General features: G+C 46.9%; 7 protein-coding genes across 7 annotated transcripts; 1 reads left to right on the forward strand and 6 right to left on the reverse strand.

The window, feature by feature from the left end:
* Positions 1–1,299: 1,299 nt before the first annotated feature.
* BKA55DRAFT_522567 (putative hmg-CoA reductase) lies at positions 1,300–2,457 on the reverse strand (the record flags this gene model as incomplete). Its single annotated transcript, XM_046188591.1, has 1 exon — positions 1,300–2,457. The coding sequence occupies one exon, from the start codon at positions 2,455–2,457 to the stop codon at positions 1,300–1,302; it is 1,158 nt and encodes a 385-aa protein (XP_046044258.1).
* A 5,165-nt stretch (positions 2,458–7,622) lies between these two features.
* BKA55DRAFT_522757 (uncharacterized protein) lies at positions 7,623–8,138 on the reverse strand (the record flags this gene model as incomplete). The annotated part of the gene is made up of 1 exon (XM_046188602.1): positions 7,623–8,138. A coding segment is annotated over one exon (516 nt), but the record flags the coding sequence as incomplete, so codon positions are not given.
* An 815-nt stretch (positions 8,139–8,953) lies between these two features.
* Positions 8,954–9,466, forward strand: BKA55DRAFT_580526 (uncharacterized protein). Its single transcript, XM_046193959.1, has 2 exons — positions 8,954–9,344; positions 9,412–9,466. The coding sequence occupies exons 1-2, from the start codon at positions 9,033–9,035 to the stop codon at positions 9,451–9,453; spliced, it is 354 nt and encodes a 117-aa protein (XP_046044260.1). The 5' UTR covers positions 8,954–9,032; the 3' UTR covers positions 9,454–9,466.
* A 437-nt stretch (positions 9,467–9,903) lies between these two features.
* BKA55DRAFT_580527 (uncharacterized protein) lies at positions 9,904–11,044 on the reverse strand. Its single transcript, XM_046193960.1, has one exon. The coding sequence runs from the start codon at positions 10,749–10,751 to the stop codon at positions 10,032–10,034; it is 720 nt and encodes a 239-aa protein (XP_046044261.1). The 5' UTR covers positions 10,752–11,044; the 3' UTR covers positions 9,904–10,031.
* A 1,152-nt stretch (positions 11,045–12,196) lies between these two features.
* Positions 12,197–13,696, reverse strand: BKA55DRAFT_710017 (acyl transferase/acyl hydrolase/lysophospholipase; the record flags this gene model as incomplete). The annotated part of the gene is made up of 2 exons (XM_046200769.1): positions 12,197–13,148; positions 13,311–13,696. Coding segments are annotated over 2 exons (1,338 nt in total), but the record flags the coding sequence as incomplete, so codon positions are not given.
* Positions 13,697–13,822: 126 nt separating this feature from the next.
* Positions 13,823–18,332, reverse strand: BKA55DRAFT_653117 (uncharacterized protein; the record flags this gene model as incomplete). Its single annotated transcript, XM_046197364.1, has 6 exons — positions 13,823–14,631; positions 14,828–15,855; positions 16,260–16,512; positions 17,043–17,155; positions 17,505–18,034; positions 18,144–18,332. The coding sequence occupies 6 exons, from the start codon at positions 18,330–18,332 to the stop codon at positions 13,880–13,882; spliced, it is 2,865 nt and encodes a 954-aa protein (XP_046044263.1). The 3' UTR covers positions 13,823–13,879.
* A 614-nt stretch (positions 18,333–18,946) lies between these two features.
* On the reverse strand, positions 18,947–19,474 carry BKA55DRAFT_544391 (uncharacterized protein; the record flags this gene model as incomplete). Its single annotated transcript, XM_046190704.1, has 1 exon — positions 18,947–19,474. One exon carries the CDS (start codon positions 19,472–19,474, stop codon positions 18,947–18,949), a length of 528 nt encoding a protein of 175 aa, XP_046044264.1.
* Between the last annotated feature and the right edge of the window lie 972 nt (positions 19,475–20,446).

Below are 20,446 nucleotides of genomic sequence, written 5' to 3' on the forward strand. Positions count from 1 at the left end.
GAACATAACCGGTCAATGTACCTACCTTGAAGATTTGGCTTCGTAATCTTTTCCTGTCAATTTGAGCGATGGTTTCCGTGGCGCAATAAGTGGTTGGCTTCTCGTTAGTATGGACAATGAATTGTTGGGCTACGCTACCGCATTTCATCTCACTATTTACCATTCTTATGTCAATATATACATGTTATGTTCTTGGTAGTGGTCAATTATTAGAACTTGGCGATGGCTGCTGGGAGGCAATCAGACAAAATCCCTTCGTCGAAATCCTTTGTTTGACTTTATCATAACTAAACGTTCTGCTGCCCTATTTTCCATTCTATTTCCAAGTTCCTACCTTTTGTGGTCCTCTGTCATTATAGAATCGTCCGTTTCATTCCAAGACTTTGTCCCAACACTTCAAAATTACAATCTCTCCAAGGCTGGTATCTTAATCGCGTTGTAAAAGGATACGTCAAATTAATTGTGCAGTCACCATATTATTTATGCATTAACAATGGCCACCTTGTACTGCTCGTTGCTATCTGTTGTGGTATTTTGCACAGCGAAGATGGCTGTAAAAACTACCGAACTCTTTGTGAATCTTTTACTATATTCAAGGAAAGCTTTTGACTATGCTTTCCTTCCACCATGTGGATATCAATCAGAAGGAATAAGGCTAGCCAGAATAACGTGACTACTGCTTTGCTTTACCTTTTCTTTTCTTTTCTTTTCTTTTTTACTTCTAGTTTATATTTCTAAACCTGTATTGCCCTACGATAGTTGTATAGAGACATGGCATTCAACTTTGTTGACAAGAAAAGGAAGTACCCGTAGTCTCTTGGTAGAGCCCGGTAACTGGCTTCCTATGTATCCACATCATGCCCGCCAGTTTCTCCATAACTCCACTATGTTCACTTCTGACAGAACATTTCACACAGTAGGCGAATGGTTGCAGTGTTAGCGTAAGCCATCTTCAATTTCAGGCAAACTTCGCTATCCCATTATAAGAACATGTCGCTTTAGCCCCGCTTTGGTGATAAGATAGATTTGCTCACCCTGGACACGTGTCGTTTGCATCTCAGAGATCTCGACGCGCACTCAAATGGTAAGCTCGTGTTATGGTGGCAAAGAACAGGTTGGACTTGAACAGTTTCGTTTCTATAGTGAATTGAACTTCTCAAACCCGCACTATGTATACGACTTGACCGTCGTAGACCTTGATGTAGTTTTCCCTGCGACTACACACATGGCGGCCCTCCCATGAATTACCGATGATTTCACGGCTGGGTCCGTCATATGCGTCATCTCATTCGTAATAGATCACAAGTTAGCTCGTTCTTGTCCCCGCCCGAGCCGCATGTGGCTGGCGGTGAAAGTGTCATTGGTGACGGCCGCGCTCGTGCTGACATCCAGGGCAAGGCCGAAAGCAGCGATGAGACCAGCAAGCCGCTGTTTCTGCTCCGCTCCTTCCCCATCGCATTTCAACATTTTGAGAGCCTCCCTCTGCATTGGTAATCCGGTACCGCCTCCAATAGTACCAGCAGGCAGAGATGGTAGATATAGACTCATGGTGAGTGCACCCGTCTTAGGGTGAAGTTCGGAAGTCAGGTGACTCCAGGATGCCTCAGCGGTGCTGGCAGGATCCTGACCAGTCGCTATGAACATGGCCGCAATGATATTGATCGGGTTGACATTGCAGCCGAACTGGCCGTTTCGAATCCCGCCCTCCGTCAAGATCTGTTGAGTGGCATAGAGCTGATCGGTGGTACAGCCTAGTACCTCTCGACAGGCATCAGGGGAGATGGTTCCCCACACCAGTGTCTCGACTCCTCGAGGTTTCTTCACGTTTCCCCACGAGGGCTTTTTGTCAGAAGCCAGCTGGCCCTCGATAAGAAAGCCTCGGATGCTATATTTATGGGCCAGGGAATGTCGGAGCATCTCGCATGCGTGCTGAGTGGCCTTGGTAACCATGTTCTGCCCGGCTGCACTCCCACAGCTGTAGCTACAGAGCACATGGACCTTGGAACCAATTACAGTAGGTTGCATGGCTTGAAGTCGTACGTATGCACTCGTCTCCCCTGCCCACTGTGAGAAAATTGGCTTCAAAGCCGGTACATCTTTGGCGAATATGACTGCATGATCGGGGCTGTCGAAAGTAAATACAGGACCTCGACTCATGCTGTTGCTGAGCGTCTCGATGTGAATTCCCCCAGAAGCGTTGAAAGCTTTACATCCTCTGGAACAACTAGCAACCAGAGTTCCTTCGTACGTGGCTAGAGGTGCGTACACTTTATCCAGTGCGACTGCTCCGGTTACCTGCAAAGGCCCTGCGACGGCTAGTGGAATCTGACAGAAGCCAATACAATTCTCGACACGCACTTTGTCAACCTGCTCCGACTGTAAGGTCCCTGCATCTTCGAATATACGTGCCCAAGACCTTAGGACCTCTGATTTATTGGCAGATGAACGGGAGGCCATCATGTCAGCTGTCGGATAGCTCGAAGGGCTTCTGGTGACATACGCACTGAGCAATGGGAAGAAAGGATGACTGATAAATATGAGTACTGATGCGTGAGCAAATTGACAGCACCCCAATGAAACTTATATTCAAAAGGGCTGTGTCATTCTAGATTATTCTGCCCCATCGCTCAATTGCTACCAAACATCGTTTCTCTTAGTCGTAGTAGCCTTGGCTGACGCAAGCCAACGATCTTTTGTATATTTTTCACACTACTTATGCTCAACGTGATGAGAAAACCAACATGGTAACATAATCATTATAGAATTCATTCTTCTTCAATGCTGAAATGAGTCTGTCTCGGCATTCGGCTCCACCCTTATGAAAGCTGAAAGGAGGTCTGATGGGGCACAACCATGGAAACAGAAGGGTATAGTCCTCATTTTACGGATTAATTTCTAAGTATGACTCACTGTCTTAATTTCGAACGGACCTTTATCACTTTTACATCCTTGGCTCCGAGCCCTGCCCTCCCCGATGATTTCGCAGTTTGTCCATCCCTAGCGTTCCGGGTTCGTATTGGTCGGTTTGTAAGTTTGTCTTGCTCCGGTAGTATTGTCCTCTGTGCTCTTCCTTTGGGATTGCTGTGATTTCCGGTGTACATAGTTTGCTTAAGATCGATGAAAATCTCAAAGATAACAACGTAGGTTTGTAAAGAAGCGCCGGAAAACAGTTGCTGTCTCTTGATTTTCATACCGGCAAGAGCCTTGCGTAGCCAGACATCCAATGGTTCTGGAGCTTGCGTCGACACGATGTCGGCTATTTTATTCAACTGGTCTAGGTTACGTTTACCAATCTTTTTCAATGAATAAATGTGGTCAGATTTCGCCAAGGGCTTCAAGGCTGCGGATATCTTCTCAGTTGGCAATATCGCCGATAATTGATATAGGAGTACGCTCATCCTAAATCCTTCGAGATCTGATAAGGATTTATCCACGTCCACGGCTGCGTTCTCTTCTAATACTCCTAGCTTACGAGCCTTATACTTGCCTGTGCGCTGCGCTAGAACAGGCCGATCTGTTGCTAACCTTTTGACAGGTTCGCAGTCCATTGCTTGAGCAGGTTCTGGCTTCGTGTGCGTTCGGGGCAACGGAGGGTATAGATTGAGGGAAGAATCCTTATGCTTATACTGAGTGCCCTCTATGCCTTCTGTAACTCCCGACTTACATTGCTTAACGGGTCTGTGAATTGATTCTGGGGTATGGAAAGAAATATCTGGCTCGGATCCTGGTGTCCCGACCCTAGGACTTGATGGGACCTCCTCCCATAAGCACGGGTGCATCGGGTCCGCTTCTTGGACAGCCATTTCAGACTGTAGCGCAGCCAGTTCGGCCTCTGATTCCTTGGCCTCCAGAGCTGATTCCAAGTTTCGAATTTTGAGCTGGGCTTTTTCGATAAGAAGGCTGACCTTCTTCGCGATTCTCCATTCCACCTTCTCGTCAGGTTGACCTATACCCGGATTCACAATATCAGGCGGAGAATCCACAGATGTCGATCCAAGGACGCCGATACAGTTATCCACTCTGCTTTCCACATCTCGGAGCTCTGCACCTAGGGCTTCTAGCCTTCTGTGCAGGATTTTGAATTGATTGACGTCGCTCTTGTATTGTTCGAAAAATAGGCTCAAGGTTTTGTTGTTCTCGCTGATCTCTGTCATCAGAGCAGGGATGCTACCATCCGCCCTTAACCCTTCGTAAATCCTGTTCATGCTTTCTTGGCCTTCAAATTCAACCTTGAGCTTTGCATCCAGCAATTGCTGGACTTCTGTTTTTCGCAAGCGATCTTCCAAAAGTTTGTGCTTACCAACCCATTTCGCAGCTTCTGCTTCCGCATCATCCCTTCTGGCCGTTGCGATGAGTATTTCCGCTTTTAGTAGATCTCCCGACCTCTCTAGATTCATGATTTTACCTTGCAGTTCTCTAACCTTTATTTCCAAGTCATCTTTCGCGCACCGTTCTATAATGCAGCGCTCGAGTTTTTGAATCTGGTTTCTTAACTCGGCAAAGCTTTTACTGTCATCACTATGAGCGCCTTTTTCAAGTTGCAAGGAGCCACAGTTTGGTTCCGCATTGTAGGTACTTTGTTGCTGTGCGCTTATCATACTCTGGATACCGTCAAGCGTAGACCTTAAATTTGCCAAGGCGAGAGGTAGGCTCTCTATGATCGAATGCCTTTTCTCTATTTCACCTTGTGAATTCGCGACCCTCTCCTCGGTATCATCCAAAAGCTTCTTTATTCTAGCGATTTCTTTGTCTTTCACTTCCATCTGATTCCGTAGCTCGTAGAGTTCATTTCTCGTCAGTTCTGATGACTCAGCAAGTTTCGTGAACTGTGATGCATGCTCATTCCGGCACCTAGATAACTCAGCCTTTGCCTCGATGCAATCTTGTGCTCGCCCGTCAAGCTGGGTCCTTAGTTGAGCTATTTCCAACTCAAGGAGTTTGGCACTATTTTCATGCTCCTTCTTGCTAGAGTTTGTCTTTTGATGTAGGTCAGCAATTTGAGATAGCAAATTCTTCCTCTCGTCTCGCATTGATTCCTGTTCTGTTTCTTGTTCTGTTACCTTCTCCTTCAAGGTTTGTATTTCATACTCTTTCCCTTCGATCGTATCTTGCAAACTGGTGGCCTGTTCGCTGATATCCCGAGCGGTTTTCATGCTTTCCAGCTCTTTATCCTTTTCCACAAGACTTGCACGAGCATTCTTGATATCATCTTCCAGATCACGAACTTGTCCTATCAAATCCTTCAATTGTTTGTCGACCTCTTCCTTTTTCCGACAGTGGTCGTTGGCTTGTTCTTCAACCTCTGACTTCAGTTCAAGATTTCTTCCTTGCAGATCTTGAATCTCTTTTTTTCGTTTCTCAGCATCTGCTTCCGCACCTTCTTTGAACTCACAAAACTGTGAGGCCAGCTCATTCTTTTCATTTTCCATTGATTCTTGCTTTTGTTTTTCCTTCATTGCATCGTCTTCCGAAGCTTTGATTTGTCTCTGTAAGTCGTTGATGGAGGTTATCTTCTCCTGCAGCATGCCCTCATTTTCCTTGAGATGGTTGGTGTAATTTTCTTTTTGATCCTGAACCTGCTTCTTCAGTTGATCAATCTCCTCCTCCATCTGTTTGTCTCTCTTCTCATACTCGTTTGCGTTTCGCTGCACCTCATTCCGCTGCGACGGCAAAGAGTTGATTTCCCTTTGTATTGATCCGTGTTCTGTTTCCTTTCTGGTTGCCTCATATTTCAACTCCTGTATTTTCAACTCTTTTTCTCTTATCATACCTTGTAACTCGGCGATCTGTCGATCGCTATCCGCAGCAGCCATGATGTTTTCCCGCTTTTGGACAATTTTCGCACCACATGCCTCAACCTTGAGCACAGCTATCAGTAACCTGGCGGCCAAATCATCGTTTTGTTTTTGTATCAATATGTATTTTTCTTCTTCTTTGCTTGCCTTGTCTTCTAAATCCCTGATTTGAGACTGTAAACCCTCGATCTGTATTGTCTTCGCATGCAATTGGAGCGCGTCTTCGTTTTGACTGTCTGTTTTCTGGTTCAACTGCTGAGTCGTCTCCTCCAATGTCTTCGAAGCTAACTCTATGTCTTTCTTGACTTCTTCGATTGTCTTTGATAGCTCCCCAACCGTTAGTCTCGATCGAATCAGCTCTTTCCTTTTCTTATGAATGCATTGTGACGCCCTTTTGATGGTCTTGAGCCTTTGCTCTTGCCACGCCTTGCTTGGGATCCCCATGGTCCCTCTGAACCCCTTGCAATATACCTCGTGCCTCTTGGTGTGATGGCGAAGCCTCATCTTTTCACAAGTTGGATGGCTCCGCTGCCACTCGTTCGAAATGTCATTCTGCTTTCGATCACCTGCAAATGGATTTTGATCACCTTCTTCCGCTTCACGATGCATAGTTTGTGTGCCACTATCCGCCCTACAGTCTTGTATATCATGATCCTGTTTCGTGGGAAGAAGACCAGGGTAACGAAGTTTTTCACATTCGGCTTGCAGTTTAGCTTTCGCATCTTCACATGCGTGAAGGTTGGCCCTTAGCATCTCAGCTTCTATCTTGAGCTCGGCGCTTTTTGTTTGCAGAGAATCGTTCGCCTGCACTGCAGTCTCTAATCGGGAGTTTACATCTTGAAGCTCTTCACTCATTTTTTTGAGCTCCCCTACAGTGATTGTAGTGGTGACTGACTCCTTAGCGGAGCTCGCTGGAGTATCTAACGAGTAATTTTGATTGTATTCGGCTTGTTGCTGGGCCGCCTCACCCATGTTTGTATCTGGGGGTGGGGAGTGAGACTGCTTCTCAAGATCAGCAACTCTCCCTTGCAGAACCGAATTACGCCTTTCCAGCTCCGCGGTCCTGTCCGCCTCTTCCATCTTAGCCACCTGTATCTGCAGCGAACTGTTCCTCTCAACAAGCTTTTCATTGTCACATTTCAGGCTTTGGGTTAGCTTCAAGACGCTTTGAGACTTTATCATCGACTCTGTGGCGGAACCTCCACTGAAAAGCTTTGCATACAACCGGTGCCAATGCTCAAGTTCAAGTCTCAGCTTGTTGGCTTCATCCTGCAGCTGAGCTATGTCTACTGTATCTTGAGTCTGAATTGTTGACTTTGATTGCCCTTGCTTAAGCTCAATTTGCACCGTCTCCAGTTTCTCCTTTAATGTCACCCCTTGCTCGACTAGCTTTTGATTCGACGCTGCAACAATGCCTTTGAGCTCTTCCACTTCCTCGCCAGCGGCATTGTATTGCGCCTGCAACTGATGATTTTCATTCGTTAGGGAGTCGCGGGATACTCGTATTTCCTCCATCTTGGTAGCAAGAGAACCATTTTCGGCCTTCACGTCGTTCAGTTCTTGTTGAGAGGTGTCCCAGGCTGATTTCCAACCTTGTATTTCGGACTGGTAGTCATCTATTTTTTCTCGGAAGCCGTCCAATACACTGTTTGTATAGGAAGATTTTGACGGCGGATCTACGTCTTCCTCCAATAGTTCGTCAGCCGCGTTCTGCATACTGATTGCTTCCGTGGTCCCCGTGCCAATGCCGTCCAGAAAATTCTGCAAGTCCTCTAGCTTGCCATCTGACTCCTTGGCTTTTTGCTTCAAGTGCGCTATTGCCTCTTCTAACTCCTTTGAAGTTTCCGCCTCTCTCTGCATCATCTCATTCAGGACAAAGACCAGAAACTCCATTTCCCGGCCAGGAAGCTGAGTCGTCTCAAAGACACAAGCAGCTCGTCGCATATTCACCGCGAAGTGATCTGTGAAAATACTGCAATGCTCTGAGCTTTCGACCTTCTCATGTAGGTCTGGAGGTAGACCATCCGGTCCTTTCTGGCATACTGCGAAGATTCCCACGTGCAAACTTTCAATACCGATCTCGATGCCATGGTAAAGCTCCGCCCGCTGTTTCCAACACTCAATCCGCTGGTCTTTGCTTCCCTCGGAAGGGTAGTCGAGGTAAACCTTTTTAGGGCCTTTAATCCACATCCGCTCCACAGTTTCCTCGAGCGCATTCCTCATCATGGCTGGTAACGTTTCGAGAACGGCATTGTGGTCAAAGTCCGGAAAGACAATCAGAAGTATTTGCAAAGCGAGGAGATAATACCTGTCGACTTTCCGACTCATCAGACATTCAACCATATCGAGGAGTAGGTGGGTATGCTCAAATTTGAGTACCCTCAGCCACTCCGTTCTCAGAACCTTGCGGCGCTGCTCGTCGTCGCGGCTGGTCCCTGCTCCTGCCAGCGGAGGGATTCTTTTTCGCGGAGGCTCCGGCTGCACGGCCGAACGGCGGTCAGCATCCGACCTCTGCCTCTTTCTGCCCCTGTTACTGTCATCATTTCTATTGTCTGTTCTGACTGTAATGGAGGCGGAATTGGTAGCGGCCTTAAACGCTTTCAGTTTCGACTTTTGCTCTTCTTTGAATTGCCGAAACTCCTCCTCACGCTTTCTGTTTACACGCTCTCGCTTCAGTTGATCTAGTCTCCGTGCTAACGTTTGACTGCGCGTCACGGGCCTCCTCACTGGTTCTTGTAGCTCTACATCACGAATCATTGCTTCAGGTGATATTCGAACACACAGGGAGGGAAATAAGGGTGAGAATGAAAGACGGCGCAAAGCACTTGAGCTGACATTGGTGCAGTAGCTTTACCTTTGTACAGAGCCGAATTCTGGCCAAGCTCATCAATCAATGCTGTTGTCCATTATATTTATCTGAAAATAGAAGTAGACAGCCTAGACTGTTTAAGAAAGAGGAGCGACGTTACAGATTGGGGTCGGCTTCCTGTTTAAAATAGAGCAGCAAAGCCAACTACAAGGTCATAGTAAGAACCCCAATCGCTACAAGCTGTAATCCTCTGGAATGCTACTAGCGCAGCGACAGCCCGGTTTCTATTCGTGTCGCCCATCTAGGAGGAACAGGAGACTTGTCAATCACATATTTCTCTATTCGCCAAGGTGAGAGAACGATGAAGTCATTTTGCATTCAATTCATTTTCTCCTGACCCTTTCTTTCTACTGATGTCCTCTGGATAGATGAACTTGCCGTCGATGCCTAAGAAGTTCCGTCTCTGTAGTTTACGTGGTTTTCTTGGCCATTTTCGCGGTAGAAGAAGTGCTTCCGACAGCTTTGGCGCTATCAGAATCGAGCTCGTCATTGCTTGGAGCGCTCGCACACAGCAAGAGCACATGGTCGGCATACCTGACGTACAATATTTCGATGCATTGCCATGGAACGTCGACGGCGGTATGGATTTGCTGCCTTTCACAGATTTCATGGGCGTGCCCATTTCGAAACAACAGCTGGTGAAAAATCGCACAGATGTAGCTGACCCACGTCAAGTCATGCTTAAACCACAGTCAGTATTTACACCCACATGCTTCACCGACCCTTGTGAACTTTCACTGCACCGACCTTTTCTTACTAGGTAAGGCCAGGCTCCATAATGAGCAATAATTCGTATTGACTGTATGTTACAGTATTGAGCACTTGCACCTTCCGCCCCAAAACAACGTGCTCTATGTAAAGTTTAGGGTGGGGTCATCGGGGTACATTGGCTCTACCTCATAAGCAGACGTTTTGTCAGAATTCGGCCTCCTTATGGGTGCGTAAGCAATTTCTGGCTGAGCGACTGAAGTACTTAGAAGTACCGCTGCTGCCTGGAGGTTTGGGGCGCGAATGTGGGGAAGTGGAGATAAGCTCACAGTGCGAGTTATAAGTACTGTCGCTAAACCATGTTAGATAAGTACTTTAGTTTGCGGGGTTTAGTCATGTATAAATGAGTACATAGTGTATATATATACTTATGGACCTTTTTTTAATTAACTAGGGTTATTGCTGGAGAGGAAGGTGCAGGTGCTCAATACTGTATGCTATCGGCAAAAAGGGTTATCAATGGATTGATGTCGTGACTTCCTCTCTCATTATGGCCTACAAATGGCAGGTGTCAACTCGGCATCAGCTATGTTTGGTAGGTACTTATGATAAGACTCTAGGGACTAATGACTACATCTTACTCCATCCTATTTCACAAGTCAGGCCTTGGGCATCTCCACCTCACATCCTAAGGTTTTCCCCTCTGTGCTGCGCCATAACGAGATTTTGGTTGGGCAAACCTCGTCATAAGGTGGTGGGAGTCCTTTCCTCTCGAGCCGGCAAGAGCACCATGGTCCCCCGTCACGGAGATTATGGGCTTTATCCCACCTAAGACATGCGATAACTCCCCTTAAATTCCACTTTGACATATCCTCGTATAGAGCTACCTCTTGTGCGTCGTCCACCAGAAAGCCACATACTTCTTCGTGAGTAAAACTCGCCGTGCCAGCCCGAACCCTGTCAAGGAAATTTAAAATGTCCTGCGGGGCGAGGACTCTCCTGTCTTCGAAAGCGACAGGATTGCCTCTATTATCTAACACTTTGGGTCTTCCCCAGAGCCATGCATGCGCAAGAAGCGAGACTAGCAGTCGCCGTCGAGCATTACGCAGTCTCTGTTCTTCTGTTGCAGCTTCAGATCCTGAAGCGGAAAAGAGTCTAGCCATGAATAGAGAAACCTTCTGCGTACATACTCTGAAAGATCGTTCTTCAATCACTCTGTGTGAGAAAGAGCCGTCCCTGTTCAAGAATATTGTAGAATCATCAACCCATTCTCGACTGGATTTGAGGTCCTTCAGTGCCTTGAGCTTTTTCAAAGCCGAATCCCTTATTATTTCAGGACCAAAGTAGACTGGCGCACATGCTCTTTTGCTAAGATGCATATCATCTGCGAAGTGAAGGGGCACGGAAAAGAATAGAACGGGTAGCGTAGACTTGAGAGAAGGACTAAGTTGAGGTAGTTTTTAATCTGACCTCTGAGCTGCTTATGGCCTACAGATCAGTCAACGGGTAAAGTCTTGCACGCCTTTAGAGTCGCTGAATATGTTCTTCGCCTGGGCCGGTTTTGCATATTATGGTAAACATGAGCAACCAATTTGGTTGATGGTAAGCAACAGCGGCGACAGTGTGTTGGATAGGTATCCGAATATCAGGTGTGAGCGGGGATACAATAAGTTTAGATGACGAACTACCCATCCCTTGAAGGGATAGAATTTCACACACATGAGGCTGACTTCTGTAAGACCACTAGTCTGAGATTGGTTGACTTAGCGTTCTTTCAACCCGCAATGACTGTACTTTCATCCGTACCAACTCTGGACACAAGCTGGTAAGAACCCATCGCTAGTTCTTACTAGCTCTTATTTCACAAGGGCACTTATTGATGACCGCATCGAGGGTCAACCTCAACTACGTTGTGAGCTGCTGGAAAGTCTTGGATCGACCTTTTGCCATACATGTATCCTATGGAAGAAACTACCAACACAGGCACTTTGAGACGAAGGTTGTCATATGTACGGGCGACAATAGCTATGTGAAGATTGGTATCAAGCACGTTTGTGAAACGATCAATTGCCGATTCTTCCCTCAAGGTTATACGTCCTGTCACTGATCGTTGATTTGGCATGAGACGCGGCGTAGCATTTCTTTCACGCTGTATATTTCCATGGGTAACGTTTAAAGCTATCGAGGGCAGGCTTATCGAGGGCAGGCTTATGTGAACAATCGTACGTAACAGGGGAATGGCTGCGCCATGTTGGTATATATCCTTCACAAAGGTCCACATGACTGTGGACCTTAGCGCTACCCCAGAGTCTAGACTCCCGGTTGCAGTCTCGTCTGGTTAGGAGAGAGGCAACCAGAGCATAATGCCTGCCAGATGGAGTAATTGAAACCGCTCAAATTATAATGCTAGTAGATGTCTCCTATGATCCTGGAACGAGCTGCGTTTCCCACCTCGACGGTTTAGGAGAAGTCACCAAAAAATGAGCCGTCGATGAGGCAGCATATTACCGTAGCTCAAATTGCAGCCCGGACTGAGTTGGAGAAAGGCTATTTGTTTCTGGACTTAAATGTTACATCGTATCTGGCCAAGAGTTGATCTCGTCCAATATTACAATCATGTACTCTAGATTCCCTTCCACCATCGACATCCACTCTAGTGCTTTTTACAAAACCTGCTATAGATTTTGGCTTAGCTTTCTCGTCGGCGTGTTTGCTTCGACTGCCGTGGCCAGGTTAGTACAGGCACTCGGGCGGCTTCCATTTTTTTCTGCTGTTTACACTCTCTACCGCAACGAGAGATATCACCAAAACATTCTTTCCATTTCTACCGCCGGGCCTTTTTAATCCGCTTCCAAGCAGCGTGACAATCAATCCCACGCTTACGTCCGCTTCTTACCGGCTGTCGTAGAGCCCGGGATTGGGGAGAGTCCCAGCCTTGGGCCTCCATGATCTCATTGAGACTGAAGGGAGAGCGACTGATCATTTCCTTGCTCTGTCGGCCAAGCATGTTCCAGCAGAGAAAGATCTCGAGCCGTGCGTGGAGTCCAGCAACCGTCCCTCGAACAGGTATCTCAAAATCAACATCCCTTCCGTTCCACTCTCCTACGCTGTCGAGTGCTGTGAACTTGCCATTGATTGAGAATTCTGCCCCACGTACACGTAAGGCCTTGATGAAATGTTTAAGCCGATGGCCTGGTTGTATATCACACAAGATACGGCCGCAGAAGCTCACATGTGTTCGGTGTCGTATAGGCCGGCTGGAGACCTCAAAGTAAAAGAAACTAGAGATGATAGAATCCAGCACCTCTTGCATACTAGGGTCAGATTGAAAGTATGCGACAGCCTCATCCATTAATCTAGGTATGGAGGATGCGTCGTCTAATGAAGGGCAACCTTCTGAAAGTGGGACGTTTAGTCGTCTGAACCGGCTAGCTACATCGGATCTCCCTGCCATGATATGGTTATGAAACTTTTCTCCGTCTGTGACTATATTGTCTCCCATGAAGGCGCAGAGCCGACGTAAGAGATCTATCAGGGGGATCGTGACCCGTGTTGGAGGTTGCGGTTCACGGTGGCCTCGCTGTAGCTTCTTCTCGAAACCTGTGCCAATTGACAACAAAATATCTGGCCGGCGATGACCCTGCGTCAGGGCGGGGACGAGGGATAGCGCCACGTCGGCAGGGTTATTTCGCCACATAGCACCATCCTGGAATGTGCCGACACCGTCGATGGTGAAGGTTGGGAATATAACAGGCGCAGCTGAGGTGGACCGCGCACTTTGATGTCACATTCGTAAGTCAGCTTTGTGAAACAAAAATGGATTGGGGGGTATTTGTAGGAAAGGCAGAAGGCAATAAGGTTTGTCTCGAGATAGGACTCAAGTGGATAGCGAAGATCTTTCAAGTCGCATACAATATGGAAATATGGAGTCGACTCACGCTTCCCAGGCAAGGATTGCCTTTTGCCCTCCCTCGTCATCTGGATGACAAAATGTCTGTTCAAAATCTTTGTGAGAGTTATCGAGGCCGACCCCATTAAAGTTACTTAGTATATGATCCCCTTTTGGCGTTCCTTTGACTGTGACGAGAATCTTTGCAGCCCGAGCAGTCGCGGGGGTATAGTCAGATAGCTTGCTCTCACCATAGTGCCTCTTTAGAGCTTCGTCTATGGCACTACTACCATAGATCGATCCTCGTGCGATCAGATTAAAGGCCCTTGCCCAAATTGGTTGCGAGACAAAGACGCGCTGGCTAAGGTCTGTAAAGTCTTGGATAGCCTTCTTGACAGACATACCTTTGTGAGCGAGGGTCAAAGCACAGATGCCGCCTGTGAACCACGTTAGTTTCTAAGTGGGTACAAGTGAAACGATGCCCAGAATTCACTGATCTCTACTATCATCCGCTTCACCGCCTCTTCCTCTTTCTTGCTCCTCAATACTTTTTTCACACATCCAGCCTCTATCCTGATATTTGTTTCTCGCCTTCAGTCTCAAAATAAACCTTTTTGATCACTCACCTGAGCTTGTCCCGGCACAAACGTCAAACAGGTCTATTATGGGCATCCCAGGAAGGAAGACCCATAGCATCGACTGCAACATGTGTAGACATTGCAGCATTATGATGCCTCTGACTCCGCCACCGTCAAGAGCAAGGACCCTGATACCTTTTGTCTTAGGCCGAAATTTGAAAACTACGCCGGTGAAGCAAGCTTGACAACAGGTGCATTCTTCAACAGCGTAGGTTTCACGCCCTATCTTCCGCCCCAGACGTCTAATGTCATACTCGCAATACATATGGCCGCAGGGTAGCCCATACTCAGGTCGTCGTAGAATGCAAGCGGGGCAGTAGTCGTGAACTTTGTGCGACCGCCAGCGATCACGAGAGGTGGCTAGAAATAAGAGGTGGCGACGCTCATGTGAGCTCATCGGCGTATCCAAATCCACCGTGTCACCTTCTTGGCAGAGCCGACCTGTCGGTACCTTTTTCGGCTGTGTCTGTCTGTCATTGCCTTTGTCATTGGATTTTGAATCTACGAATGTCACGGTGTGCTGGGAATTGGTGGAGTTCAGGCGGCTCATAGACTTCACAGTCCTCACATGGGTCGTAGTACCGTCGTTATCTACAGCGACTACGGTATTCACAGGGTCTCTCACCATATTCTCAACCAGTAGGTACATGTCTGTTTTCAAGCACACTGTGCGAGCGGCGTGGTGCCAGATGGATTTGTAGAGAGTGTCAAAGATGAGTGGAAAGTCAAAAGCTTCCCGATTTTGTTAGCCGGTGCCATAACTGGACTGATATAGGCAAAAACGTCAAACGGGACTTTGTCTGCAAGTAGAGGGTTTATAGAGGAAGGGAGAGGGAAAAGGGTTAGAAGGAACCATCTGGATTCATAGATGAGACAGTGAGAAAGAGAGGTGAGAAAGAGAAACAAAGAAGGAGAAATAAGTACTCACGATGAGCTTCAGCCGGGTACGCGTTCGCGCGTATGGCAGAGATTAGATATGGTAAAGCAAAGGTTCGGAGAGCCTCTTCGTCTTTATGTTCAGATAGAAATCTTACAATCTGCTGTGCCGCATTTGGTGGTACCGGACTCCATGCCCGCGAAGCTGCAACTGGATTAAACACTTCATTGTTCAAGAGGCAGTGATAAGCCCTAGAGAATAAGTCAACCATGGTGTGTGTATGGTAGAGCATATTTAAGCGTTCGAACGTTCTCCGCGCCGCCGCACACTCGCTCGCCAGAAGAGCCGTCAGCTTTGTGTATCGACGCTGTCGAAGTAGGCAGGCTTCCGTTGAAGTATCTTTCACAGTAAAGCTAGAGAAGGCTCTATTGAGAAAGAATCCTGTCTGCTCAAAGACGATGGCTTCCAGAGATGCCTTGAGATTTTCCAAAACATCGCTGCCGGGGAAAGACTTCTCCTCCGTCAGAACAATAAGGCGTGGCAGAGCTACAAGTAAATCATGGGGCATTGAATGTGCAGAAGCTGAAGAAGAGTTAGAAATCTGCGTCCCAGACCAGGCGGACCGCAGCCATGTCGATAGGAAGGTACCAAGCTCGGCTGTGGACGTGAAACTCGAGGCGAAGACACAGACTACATGGGTGAACGGGCCCAATAGGCGAGAATAGATGGCAGCTAGGGACTGAGAGGCTCTTACATTGCTCACCCTAGCCCACTCGATGTTGTCGCCAGGGCAGTGGTCTTCCGTACCTACATGTCTTGCAAGTGTCGGACAAGCGACATGCAGGACTTTAGTCCGTGGGTCTACGTTGAGAAGGATATCTCCATCTGATGAGGTCCCTTTCAAATGATCTGACAATTCACCTGAGGTTGGTGAGCCAATAAGGAGAGCCATTCCGGCAGTATGTTGGGTAGCGTCAAGGCGCTCAGCGAGAAGCGGCGTTAGCTGTATTGAGAGACTGCCACATTGCTCAGAAACCGTCATCCATCTGTTGTCGGCGAGAACATCATCTACAGTCGTCCTAGCATTCGTGTTTCTTGCAAGCATTATTAAGTCCTTCGCCGGTTGCCGCTTGACTCTGTCGTAGTCCTAGTCTATAACTCTAGCTACCTGATGCGCCCAGCGATGCTTATAAGGCAGATGGGCAAACGGATATAGAATGTCAGTATGCAGCGCTAGACTTTTTAGAGAATCTTAATAATAGAATAGCTTGATATCTTTTCCAGCTTGACTTCCATTTCTGTACTCGGCCACCTTCTATTCAACCCTGTTCCTAGCCCTGCAACAAAAAGTATCTTCCAAAATGATTTTCCGAAAACTTGCTATACATAGTAGTGAATTGACCCTTCACTTGGGATCATGCTTCCTATCAGCAGAGCTATGGTATGCCTGTTGCAGGGGTATGTTTTCAATGGATGAACGCACGTTGCCATGGCATATTTGTAGACCAGTGACGATGAGCGACCATCAGTGGCGTCCCAAAAACGCTGGTGCCGGCTCCAATTTCTCGTTACATCGATTATAGCAGTTACTATATCAAGATCCTCCTTATAAGCGTGTTTTTGGTTACCCATGTGGGTCGGAATCTTGGCATTGTACACAGCAACATATTTCCCAGATTTGGATGGAGTGTCAGGTTGTCCTCCAACATGGGTAGAGGAGCTAACCTGCCCCGGGTCTAATTTCTCAAATAGCATGACATGGCATGAATACATACCAACGTACAAGTTCACCAGGCATGTTAAGCACCACTTTGTACACCAAATTCACCGTAACAGCTGGACAACGACTGGCTTATTACGAAGCAAGAAGGTAAACCAGTCCTGCATTGTATATATATGGTTCACTGGAACAAATAGGCGTTATCTCCGTGTCCAACAGATGTTCTCAGATTCAATTGTCATAGAGTGATGAGTACTTCGTTAGTGCACAAACATTTCACACTAGGTTTACCCGGAGGTAGCTAGGCTGTTGCGTTCTTTATAAGTTTATGACTCCGCAGCTTCGCTGATCTGGCTTAGCCTTAAAACCATCCTAGATTCCTTGTGCTAGAGCCCCAGATTACCCCACACAGGGAGCTCATCTTCGGCAAAAAAAAAAAGAAGGCTCTCCTGACTGTTTGGTAGAACTAATGGCAAGTCTCATTCCGGGGCCCCACGTCACAGCCAGTGCCACTATTCAAGATTCGAACTTGTGAAATTGACTTACAAACCAAGATTTCTCCATCATCAAGATCCTCGCTCGGCCCTAGCCCTCGCTCAACATGAGTGCGGCAAGTCCAGTTCCCCGTTACAGGAGGGCCCTGGCTCGACGAGGTTCGGCTAGGAGGCGTTCGTTTACGTATCATAAGTCTCAGAAGCGGTAGAGTGGTTGGCAAACAGCCTGCTGTGATTCCTAGGGCGGCTTCTATAACCGTCCACTTCGCAACGTCTCTGCTTGAAACTTAGCTCTCAACGATTGACATGTAACAAAAGAAGATCTTACACAGTTTCATAGAGAAAATCCTCCGTAAATTCTAATATTCGTATGTGGGGTATGCGGACGATCATGACTGCACCAGCTCTGCAGTGTTGAGACACTATCAGTTTCGGAACAAATCATGTACTAGCTTCCGTCTCTAACCGTTTGTCGGTAGAACACGGCCATGTATAGGCGTTAAGAATGACTCACAATACTCCTAAGCTCGACAGAGCTTGGATGGCGGCTTTTTTTTGCCATGGGATCTGCGTCTTCAACAGAGCGACTGTAGGCACCGATGCTAAAACCCAATCACTGACGGCTGAAACTATACTAAGAGCAATACCAGCAGCTGGTACCACGCTCTTCGAACATGCGCCTTCACTGCTAGGGTTCTCAAACTGTTTCCAATAATGGCTTGGCGGGGAGCATTGAAAGATACTGGCAGATAGGAACACGATCGAGGTTGCCCAGATGACAGCGAGACAGATATACAAAATCCAGCAGATCTTGCGCCTATCAGTAGCTTTCCTTATTTTTCTTCGGCCGATGTATGCTTCTTGCAAGAACAAGATTACAGAGGTCTTGACGAGGCATGAAAGCACGGCATAGATGAGTTCGCCGAAGTACCACGTTTGAAAGCCTTTGGTAACTTCCGCGATGTCGATCTTGCTTGCATGTTGTCCGATGCCACCCTCGATGATGCCTCGAATTACAACGATAGTCTGGACGGTGTAAAGAAGCTAAAAGCCAGGTCAGTAGTGTAAGGGTGTCTCAAAATAACAGAGCTCTCGTGTATATGGATAACACGAATCCCACCCGACAGGTTTGGAAGTCACGGTAGGCACATACCACAGATGCAAGCATCAGTATATCATGTGGTGACTGCTTCTTTTTGGCGGTGTTATTATGCTGTAGTTGCCTGTTTCTATTGACGTGTTGGGCCCAGAGTCGTAGACATGCTGAGATGTAGACAATTACGCTGCAACAGATCTGAATGATAAGCAGCTCAAGGCCTTTACCGCTGGTTGGCAGAGGCATTATAATGTCTGAAGATACGTGCTTTGGTGGTGACGTTTAGCTGCTCGTCGAATTTGATGATTGCTATATTCTTATACTGGAACCAGGGAGTCTATGTATACTTCTGGTGGATGATACTGTGATGTTAAGACACTCATTCGGATCCTCCTATCTCAGACGCTGATTTTATCTTACAGTATGTTACAGGAGTCGAGGCGTTTCACAAAAGATGTCAGTTATGCATCCACCTATACTATATTACACAGGCGTCTAAGTGTTCACAACTTTCCCGGTAGCGTAAGAGCAGATATGGTATGAGAAACCCGCCTGCCAAGACCATTTCATGCACTAGCGCTTATCCCCCCTTTTTCAATGAGATGACTCAATGTGTTAAAAAGTTAAAAAATTGATAATTGAGAGGATGATGAGCAATTGTAAAGTTGTTGTTATAGCACCAAGCCAACCGTGAACCATGTACTCCGGACAGCTCTCGGTAACAGATAGTATGCCGTGAGTGGGGGCATTTCTTAGTTCAAGGGTGTGTCGCATAGTTTTAACCACGTATCAATGACCTTTTCTTGCAGCACTACGGGCTCATCTGGTACAAATAAGCTTGAGAACCACAGCCAAACATACTAGTAATACCAGGATTGGTTGTAGAGCTTTTCGAGAACGGTGGAATCTCCTGGAGAATGGTCTGTCGGGAGCATTGCTGCTACTGGAGAAGAATTGATATCCTTGCCCTTGGTATGGCTCCGTCCATTTGAACATGTAACAGGTTTCTTACGGTGCCTGATTTTCCACGCTGGGGGTGATAGGGCAATACCTAATCCGAGCGCTATGGCCCTGGCTCCCTCTAAAGTCTCTTGACAGTATCTCAGGAGGAGTGTTTCGTGATCTTCTGAAGTTTTTGTGAGTCCATCAAAAAGGAAAGTGACTTCTTGCCAGGCTTCCTGTTGCTTTAGGTAGTCCTTGACCCAACACTTCTGCTGGCCAATTTCGACTCGGAGTAATTCTATAATGCAAGCCTGAGGCTGGACTGCTGCGCACAACTCCAGTAGTTCCGTAGTGTTTCGAAGAATCTGACGCTCCATAGGCCTCGCCTTTCGCTGCAGTAGCTGGACATGTTCAATGAGATCACGTATTGCTTGCTGTACTTCCATTGTCGCTTGCCAACTACAAGCTTTGCATTAGGTTGTCGAACCTTTATAGTTAGAGACAGGATTACTAGTCGCTCCTTTTCCCTAGAAGTTGATGCTCTTATCCACAAGTAGAATTCTCACGGTGAAATTGATCCAATCTCGCTTTTCTACATGTTTATATCAAAAAGAAAACGCATCACGATTGGTTGTTATGTGTCATTTAGTGGCGAGATTACAAGACTAGGATGTCCATGTTGTGTGACCAGAGATCCAGTGAGAGAGGTGACAATTCAGATACGTTTATGGCGACATCTGGCTTATCCACTTCAAGGTACACTCTTGGCACGCAGCTAATGCCCCGTTTGCCAAGGGTTGCTATGAGGTGGCGTTTGCCCACCATTAATAGAATTGAGATTGGTCTAAATCTGGACCAGCAAAAGAGAAACATATATGTCAAGAACTGTAACTCATACTCTAATTTTGCTACTCACAGCTACGGTCCATCTCTCGGAGCGTGCAACTCGGCCTGATGCTTGTTTGTGTGCAGCTTTTCTCCAGCCTCGTTTAATGAAACGAGCGGTCAGCCATCGAATGTTGTAAACTGATTCAGTCATGTAGTTTTAGAAAATGAAAATCTTCTCTTGTATGGCGATGATCTATATAGGTGGATGGGATAGGCAAGACTTTCAGTACGGTATATTTAAGCTGATATTGGGCTTAGACTTTGCATCACCGCACTCAATATGATTCAGAGCGGTAATTTGACGGGCACAAGACTTGGAAGCCTCGACTGCTTCGAAAGGGAGAAAATCTCCGCAGTTACAAGCTCTGTTAACTTAGTCGTGACATCACCTTCAAGTTGCGTGAACTTCTACTAGTTGACGCTATGATTGAGTCTCTGAAGTTGGGTTGAAGTAAATGCTCATAGGTTATTGGAGGAATGAGCAAAACGCATAGGTAATCAGGAACAAAAAGGATCTATGAGGCTGAATA

The sequence above is a fragment of the Fusarium redolens genome (assembly GCF_020744475.1).
Source record: "Fusarium redolens strain MPI-CAGE-AT-0023 chromosome Unknown BKA55scaffold_18, whole genome shotgun sequence".
NCBI lineage: Eukaryota > Fungi > Ascomycota > Sordariomycetes > Hypocreales > Nectriaceae > Fusarium > Fusarium redolens.

Coding starts and splice junctions, on each gene's coding strand:
- BKA55DRAFT_580526 (XM_046193959.1), top strand. CDS start 9,033: ATGAACTTGCCGTCGATGCCTAAGAAGTTCCGTCTCTGTAGTTTACGT. Junction 9,345..9,411: donor CTGACCCACGTCAAGTCATG/CTTAAACCACAG, acceptor CACTGCACCGAC/CTTTTCTTACTAGGTAAGGC.
- BKA55DRAFT_580527 (XM_046193960.1), bottom strand. CDS start 10,751: ATGCATCTTAGCAAAAGAGCATGTGCGCCAGTCTACTTTGGTCCTGAA.